The 9,177-nt window shown below is 33.3% G+C and overlaps 1 protein-coding gene across 1 annotated transcript; it reads right to left on the bottom strand.

The window, feature by feature from the left end:
* Positions 1-2,645: 2,645 nt before the first annotated feature.
* LOC149954610 (cholesterol 7-desaturase nvd-like) lies at positions 2,646-8,954 on the bottom strand. Its single transcript, XM_090169983.1, has 5 exons — positions 8,852-8,954; positions 7,403-7,591; positions 3,074-3,252; positions 2,703-2,945; positions 2,646-2,654 (listed from the first exon to the last, which is right to left on the bottom strand). The coding sequence occupies exons 1-5, from the start codon at positions 8,952-8,954 to the stop codon at positions 2,646-2,648; spliced, it is 723 nt and encodes a 240-aa protein (XP_090026109.1).
* Positions 8,955-9,177: the final 223 nt, after the last annotated feature.

The raw sequence follows: 9,177 nt of genomic DNA, 5'->3' as shown, positions 1-9,177 counted from the left end.
TATAAAGTCTCAAAATGGAAATTTGTAATTTTTGGGGTAAAAAAATTGAACAATTTGAGTCGGCATACGGTCGTCGACCTGAAAACGACTTTTAGACCCATACCCGACTCTTGACCGACACCCTAATGCTACAGGGGACGCTTTAGAAGTAAATAAAAATGAATAACCCTAAAACTTTCCATCTCTTTGAGAAAGCCCCGAGAAAATATTCTCGAGGCTTCTCACTTGCAATTTCGGCGCGGGACCCAGAAGGTCCAAACTTCCTAACCTCTCCAGAAAAGGAGAGGAATGCCATTTTAAATTCAAGTCACGGTTGCTCGATAAGAGCAAGTTGTTAAACTTAATAACTGTATCGAAAGTATTAAATTGTGTTTAAATGTTAATAACCTCGTCGTCTCCACTTCATACCTACAACTAATACTTGGAAATTTTTCAGTCGGTTTTTAAGTAAATTTAGTCTCTCCCAACCAAAAGTATTCTACAGTGTTGGAGCATTTTAGAATATTGTTATCTTTCTTTGTTTCTCGAAAATGGGCTATCTTTCTGTTTTGCTTTAGCTGCAGTTTCTTTTAGGTCAAAATTGCACTGGGTGGACTGATTCTTAAATTGAATAGCTGGAGTAGAGGTTGAGGGTCTTTCAGTTTTGCTCGGAGGCATGGCCAAGGTTTGTAGTTAAAACATCTATAAAAAGTCTATGATATAATATAAAACAATTTCAACAAATAAAGTTTCAGATTACAATTGTTTATATACCTGATACCAATAAATGTTGTGATATGTTTAAAATTTCGTTTATATTGCAATCTTAAACAGTTATTTCTAAAAACATCCCGGAATTCTTGAATTCATATTTTTCTTTCGACAGAGTGTTTGAATGACCAATAAGGAACTAGATTTCGATCTAGGTACTACTTTAACTACGTCACACCTATTCTTTTAAGCAATTAGCTTATTTTGAATGAGAAATTTAAAAAAGCATCGTCCGCTCAAGAAATAACATGTGAACTATACCCAAAGCTGCAGCTTGGCCCTACTTTCATCCTTTTGCTATTAGATTACAACCTGTACTAGGGTGTCCATTATCATCCGGAATGATTTGGTTTACTTTTCACTTTGAATTTAGAAAATAAAGGCTCTTCCAACTTTTAAAACTTTCTTTATTGACACTGAAAGGTGTGCTTAATTTCAGTCTCTGATGTCCTATCTACTAAATAAAATGTGAGGCTCTAGCTGAAACGAAAATTATGGTCTTTCTTCAATTTTTTTCTTATTCAGAACACGTATCTTCATCCTCGTTTTATCAGAGGTGACTAGAATAAGTGCGCTTTAATCAGCAAAACAACTTACTGAGTTTCGCTCAGGGAAAACTAAACGAAGACCAACAGTCTATAAATCATATTTCTGTATTATTATTTTTACCCAGTATTTTAGTTACTATGCGAGGGGAAAACCATTTGGCCCGAGCTCAGCGTACCGCGATAGCTGTCGTAGTTTTCAATAGATAGCTTTGACGTTTTCAACAAAGATGTAGACGATACACAAGAAATTACTTGCCCACTTTGCTTTATTTGCATTTTAACTAGATTTTAACTAAGGCTACAATAGCAGCATAGTGCCACTGGTCACTTTGCGCTTTGGGAATTTTGGAAACCTTAAAAAAAAGCCATGAGGTCGGGACCCTAGGATGGATCACTTCTTTGGCGAAGGGGATATTATTACGATCGTAGGCTTTCTCCTTAAGTAGCTGGATAATATTTGCATTAAAAGTTTTAGTAACAACTTCAATTTCTCTTTTAACAAAAAATTTCCTTATTTCAAATAATCGTCGGAAAATAAAACTTACTTGGAGCTTAATTATAGGTAAATGTATTTTCGCAACAATGCTGGGAAATTTCCAATCGCAATAACAACACATCTTAAATTTTTGTTGAAGTGCTGCAACCGGTGTAAGAAATATAAACAATGAACAATGAACAATTGAATATGAAAACGATATATGCACTAATGCTGGACCAATCTGGAACATCAAAACAAATATAACTATGTATCAGTACTTAGCTTACCGAAGAAAATGTCGGTATAAAATATTTATAAGAGAATACGTAGGCCTGCATATACGTTTCAAGAATTAATTTCTTAATATTTGGAAGAATGATTATAATGAGATGATTTTTAAAGCCGTTCCAAGTCCCCCTCACGCTAAAAGTGTACGCTATTTTTAACCGAAACCATTCAAATCAGCACGGCATTTTATTCTCCACATAGCCATTCCCACTAATTGAAAATTCAAAAGGCTTAAGCCACAGGCGGTTCATTCTTAGTGACAGGTATTACATATTTGGTTAAGAAATGTATCAACAAAATATAATAGGAAAAAAAAAATAACTCAAACTAAAGTTAGTTTTAACTCGGGTAAACCAAATCAAATAAAAATCTGTTACTGAATTAGTATAAATTATAGTTTTTGAGATTTCGTTATTTTACCGTTTACAGTAGGGTGTTCACCAAGAAAGGTTTTTCATACATATAAACATATTTGAAATCTAACCCGACTGCGAATCGTTTTATTCAATTTAAAGATGTGTACGAGAACTTCTTGTCCCAAATAATGCCACTTAAATTTACTCTTTAGCTAGCCTCAAGGGTTAAAAACTCTATTTAAAAACATAGTACAAAGAAATATAAACCAAATAGCAACTAACTTGACAAGAAGAGGTATCCAAATTTAAGATAGGTAGTCTTTGATTTAAAAATTTGCTGCTTCCTTTAACATTTATAGTCCACATATGTTTGTTAGCAAAATCTTCTACTTTGAATCGAAAATTGTAGGTATGCCGAAGCCAAGTGTATAGTCCAGTTTTCTTTTTCAAATTTCCTCCAGATAAAATATTTTCCTTGTGAATTTGATTAAAGTGATGCACATCTGCACCATTTTCCATTATTTCCTGTATTCACAAATTATAAAACGCCAAAGCATAATGTTTAGAAACGAGTTTAACCAGTCATTACAAATATAAACATTGGCTTAAAAATTAATACGTAGAAATAAATCTTAGCCGACACAAGAAATTACTTGAATATGACAATAAGCGTATTCCTCGCTTGTCCATTTTTCGGTCCATTGACCAGAAGAGATGTTCGGGAAATCTGGAATATTCCAAGTTGGCCCTTCGCCTTCAGCGTGATACCAAATAAAAACAAAGCCAATATTTTCACAAGTCGTCCAAGCCTTTACTCCAGCTCCTTTAGGAACTTTAAACAATAAAAAAGTACTTTAACGATCGAATGATTAGTTTAAGAACGAAATATAAGTATTAACTTAGGTACAAGCAGGTTTTTAATGCCGTGATAGGTATTCTCGTAGATTTCAAAATGGTTTCAGATATAATATAATATGTAATATAAGGCAATTTTATTTTAAAAATACCACGTACGACATTATTTACAGTACTAACGAAGGTGGCGAGGAAAAAGATCTGACAAAAGATTAAGTTTTTAAAAAGTTTATATTTAAAATTTTTAAAAAGGTTACATTATGAGTCAAGTTAACATAATAATTTAGGGAAAATTACTTCCTTTTAATGAAGTCTTAAAAATTTTATAAAAAGTCATACTATTTTTGAAGGGTTTCTCGCAAGAGTCTAAAATATTTTCCATAAACACTCGTCATTTATTTAAATATCCGAATTCAATCGCAAATGTCAAAAACTATATATACGATTGCACACTCTAAAAAAGGTTGGGTAAAAAGTTTCGGAAAAAATTCTTTTGACCAAAATTTGGTAAAGTAACCAATTTTGGGTTATTATCAGTAATTATGGTGATTCACTTAAACCCTATGCATTTGGGTCAATATGGAAAGAACATGTCTAGCCCAGCTGGGGTAAGTATTACCCAAACGTTTAGTGACAACAAATTGATAGTCTGCTATAGCTTCTTCCACTTGAAATTCTGTAACATCATTTGATAACGTCTCCCGCTCAAACGTATAAACTCCTCCTATTTCTTACCATTTTACGAAAACATAAAGCTCCTAGCTACTAGTAGCTAGCCAAATATTTTAATTCTTCTTGAATAGTTAAAATTTTTCTTCACTTTGACATTTCTTTTTGTTTTTAATAATTGAGACTATACTGTCATATAGGTTAAATGTTTTTACCATGGTTAATATATAATTTAAAAGTAATACAATTACTTTATTTTAATTATTTTAATTATTTTAATAAAAATAGTACCATGAAGTATCCGTCGTTGTGAAAATTGTTTTACTTTTAAATGAGACTATACTGGTTAAATATACGGTTATGGAAATGATGTAGTAAATAACTAGCATATAATTAATCTTTAAGCCTATCAGAAGCTAAGCCTAAAATCAAGGTGCCAACATTTGTACGTTTTATCGGTAGCCTAAACCACATATATACCCCATGGCTAATCCTTATTATGATTAACGATAATAAATCCTAAAATTTATCAAACTTGAGAAATTAATTTTTTTTTGGCAAACTTAAGTCAAGTGTAAGGTAGGGTTATAAGATTAGTTCAAAATATTCATGTGATATTTCTGGAAAATTGCCAAAATATCTCAGTCTTATTTTCATTTAAAACTTCGGCCAAAATGAAAATGTACCTAGAAATGACCAAATTCCAAGATATAACATAGCTGATAGAATATAGACCTATAGAATATAGGTCTATATTCTATGCATAGCGTAACTCATCTGCGAGCTTCTTCTGACTAATTTGTTGGCTAAATAAATATTACTTGATCCAAAATGGGAAAATGTGGAAATCTTTTTTATTATATATTCCGGCATTTTGCTTTTTCTATGAACATAAATATAAAAGCTGTGGTTGAAAACAAAGAAAGTGAGAAAGAGCACTCCAATGGCCAGTGGCGGCTTAAGAAGGCTGGGTCCCCGGGGCGGCGGCAGTGTTTTGTGACACCCCCCCCAGGACCATGCAGAAATTTTCACGGGTCCGTCTTCTTCAAGTTTAATCGTTCTGATTTGCACCCCCCCTCGAGCTTCTCCGATGGCACCCCCTGCTGCCCTGGTACCCGGGGCAGACGCCCCCCCTTAGGCCGCCACTGCCAATGGCGAAGAGATAATTGAAATGGAGAAGTTGAAGATTACGAAGCGGAAGCTGATTAGGAAGGTAATGAGGCTACGAACAGTGACACGAAAGAGGAAATGTACAGATAGAAGCTACAAAACTTATGTCCGTCCAAGTGCAGAGCTGCCAGCTTATTCTGATAATTTTTTACCCCCACTTCACTCATGGCTACTTTATGTAAATCTTAACTTCGAAATTAGGAAAATTTGAGATGAAACCAAAAAAATGAGGAAAAACAATAACCCAATTATTTGAGTTAAAAAAAACCTCTATCCTTCTCATTTGGGTCATTTTATTGTATGAATTTTTAGTACCCAATTCTTAGGTAATTTCTGTTTCACCCAGGGGCGTACCGAATAGAGTACGTTTGGGGGGGGGAGGTAAGTGAAATTTGCCAAGTAAAGAACAAAGTTTGTCAAGTCGTCTAAGTTTGGATTGTTACTGTAGATTTCAATTCTAATGTTTTATTAAAATTATTATATATTATATTTCGCGAAACCACGACTACCGAACGCGCCTATTTCATTCTAGCGGTACTATTCCCAATTCAATGGCGAAAACGGTTCGGCGTCTAGTTATAGTGAGTGAAGCATTTGCGTACTCTCTTTATATATAAAACGAAATACATCATACACGAAGAAGAAAAAAGAGATTGAACGATGCTACAGCAATTTAAAAATCGCATTAAACCCGCTTACTATTTTCTCGTCGTGTACCCGCTATAGTAAAAAATAGATACATTTCATCCTGACGAATACTAGTAGATGTTTAACTGGACAGCTTTGAATTACTGGAATTATTCATACCCAAATATAACATAAACAATTCAAACACTTGTTACTGAAATATTAACGTAAGAACAACCTACACTGTATCACACGTTATCTTTACCCAACGCAACTTTAGGAATATTGGCTTGTAAAATTTTCACTTTCCTAAAGAATATCATTATAATATTCACGACTTACCTAATTTACCCAAAGTTAAAAAAACTAACATCTCCTATAGAAATTAAAACTAGGTATTTTTATAAATTTTATACAGATTGCCAAATTTAACGTAGAAAATTAACACTCAAATAATAATGAACAACCGATATTCTCTATCACGCGTCTATCTGCCTTTGATTTTTATAAGGTGCTGTAGGAAAAATGACTATTTTAAAAGCTTTTACCCCAAGGCTGAACTAAAGCTCCGACAAACTAGCTGCCTAGCATAGAAATCAGGTCTTGTAAGTTATACATAAGGAGAAACAACTACATAGAAATCTCAAACATAGTTAATGACTTTAGGGAAGTAAATTGCTGGGAAATTCTAAATGATTTGCTGCAACATCATTTAGTAGTTTTTTAATTAACAAACATGTTTCATAATTTTTATTTTGGCAAGTCCACCTTGATTTGCCAACTCTCCAAAGCATTGGGGGGGGGGAGCCTCTCCCCTGGTCCCCACCCCCAAAGGTGGGTTGTTTTGACTTTAACCAAAGTTTTGGATAGGAGTAATACGGCCGCATATTCTGGGTAACATTTTACTCAACTGGGACTCAATCTTTTTTAGAGTGTAGAAACTTTAGGATATTTTTTTAAGACACATTTAAAATATTTTAAAGATATTTCAAATCTGTTTGTATAGATAAATTCTTTGTCAATTCAGAAAAATTTCACATTAATGAAGCTATTAGTCCCGAAACTAAACATTTAATAAAATTTAAATTTTGAAATGCTGAACTTTGATTATTAACATTTAAGCTCTGAAAAACCGACGAAAATATTTTTACATGTATAATTTGGTATTTATAAAATTTATAAATAACTTTGTAACTCATGAGAATGGCTTACACATATTTTTTCTTAAAGAAGTTCCAAATAATATATAAAAAGCCTTCTTTAGAGCCCTTATATTATTTTGTACCTTGCAGGCTGAATTGATGAAGAAATACTAAGTCATAGTAGTGTTTTGAAAACCATGAAGATAAAAGAAACTAATTTTCTTTTTTTTAAATCGAATTTAAAGAATCCAAAATAACGTAAGTAGATCTTGTAACGCCCTCAGTGGTGACTGATTGGGAGATTAGGGCCATTACACGATGGAAATTAACTCGAGTTGCAGCCCTTGTAGAGTTACGTCACTGTTTAAAAATCCCCATTTCACAAAGAAGACCATTTTAAAATTAAATGAATTAAAGAAATTTTCAGACATTTCTGAAGGAATTATGTAGCTTTATCTAAACAAACAGGGAATTTCAAATGAAAGAGCTTCTCGATTGTTCTTTCGATGTTAGACTTACTCTTATCATCATACGGAATATGTTTACAGTCACCGGTAGAACCCTCAAAAGTCCATCCGTGGAAGGGGCATTCGATGCAGTCGGCCTTCACAATTCCGCCGACTCCCAAATGAGCTCCGTTGTGTGGGCAGTAAGCGTCCAGAACAAATGCTTCCCCTCCTTCTCCTCGAAACACGACCAGTTCGCAGCCTCACGTAAAAATAGAACGCGTCACTTATTAAGGAAGTCTTATCAATAAGCCGAATTAACTAACCAAGCCTAAGGAACAAGTAAAATAAATCTAAATGAAAGAGAATGTTTGTAGGTTTGCTGGTTTGTCAGTTTGTTTGTTTGGATAAGAGCTGTTTCGGGAGACTGATAGGATAACTAAATTGCAAATACAAAATTTAGGGAATTATGCAAACGCAACTGGTTTGATACGCGGATGACGCCGTTGATATTTCTTAAGTTATTACAACGAATTAACGAGAGGCTAAAATGAGTAATCTTAGCTAGTTTAAGAATTTAATTCTGAGTATTTATGTGTTCTGTGTAATGCTCCCCTTGTTAACTAAAGTTATTCTAAAAGAAAGGTTTGTGGTGTAAGTATTTTTTAATGCAAAATAATTGTGTCCCATATAACACTGAAGAAAGGGGTATTGCGCGCAATTCTTATTTAAACTAAGGAGTGGCTATTGTATTTGGAATTACACATAAGTTATCAATGTAAGACTAGTGAACTTCGTTTTGCGAAGTTGAAAATTATCAATCCCTCCCACTGTGTGGCACAAAAAGACTTGCTCTACAAACAAACAATTTCTTCCTAATCGTTTTTTGCTCTAGTGCAGCCTCTTTTATTCGGGTGACTAGAGTAGAAAAAAGGGGAAATCCTGTTACACTAAAATAGTAACAGAGTATTATATTAGGGTCTCATACATGATTGCGGTCAACCTTCTCGACCTGCATTGGGAGATATGAAAAAAATACATAATGTTGTAAAAACGGCGTCAGAAAAAGAATGTGTAGACAAAGACAGCAAAAAACCTGTCACGAGTCAAATGCATTTTTTTATCAGTAGCCCCATACATTACCTTGGTTGCCCTGTCACTTACTATTTGCAAATGATAACTTTTATCTTGTACATTTTTCATAATTTCACCGTCATGGTGTACGCTTATGAACTAAATTAATTTATAAATAAACTAAAACGGAGTGTATAGAAACTACCAAACTTGCTTGAGTTCTCAATGATCACTTCATACATTTTGAATAAAAATTGTAAATTTGCTCTAAAACACAAATTATAATTTATATTGTCTGAAGCTTCAACTCAACAACATCATCTCAAAAATATTTTGTTGGTACTCATTTGTTTCGATTTAAATACATTTGTATACAAGAAACAATCATAAATTTAATTATTTGACACATTTATCTACAGTTGAAAATTGTTATTAAAAGATTACTTACCCAAGGCTGTTACTGACGTGCTCTTTCCTTTTTTGACTAAATTCGACGCTACAATTGGAATCCACCCATTAGGATAGACTGGTGCCAATTTGCTCAATCTCATATTAGTTTTAAAGCTTTCATTTGCATTCAAAATTTTTTTATCAGATTTCTGAAAATATTTTATTCGCGCACAATTATCAACCGGGTTTAGTAAAATGAGACACGGTTTATATTTGTGTCAGTTGAAAGTTTAAGATGACAGAAATCACGCAAAGGATCATTAGATAATGAAAATTAATATGACTTTAAACCAAACCTTGAAGGTCGTTCAAAAGTAATATCGA

This window comes from Leiobunum rupestre, chromosome 3 (assembly GCF_980474605.1).
Source record: "Leiobunum rupestre chromosome 3, qqLeiRupe1.1.hap1, whole genome shotgun sequence".
In the NCBI taxonomy this organism is placed as follows: domain Eukaryota; kingdom Metazoa; phylum Arthropoda; class Arachnida; order Opiliones; family Sclerosomatidae; genus Leiobunum; species Leiobunum rupestre.
The sequence above is the reverse complement of the archived record's forward strand: the minus strand, read 5'-3'. Positions and strand labels throughout refer to the sequence as shown.

Bases quoted from the DNA above. Each gene is read 5' to 3' on its own strand.
- LOC149954610 (XM_090169983.1), bottom strand. From the start codon at position 8,954: ATGAGATTGAGCAAATTGGCACCAGTCTATCCTAATGGGTGGATTCCA. The intron at 7,592-8,851 runs GTAAGTAATCTT...TTTTTACGTGAG, and splicing joins CACGTCAGTAACAGCCTTGG to GCTGCGAACTGGTCGTGTTT. The intron at 2,946-3,073 runs GTAATTTCTTGT...TTGTGAATACAG, and splicing joins ACGCTTATTGTCATATTCAA to GAAATAATGGAAAATGGTGC.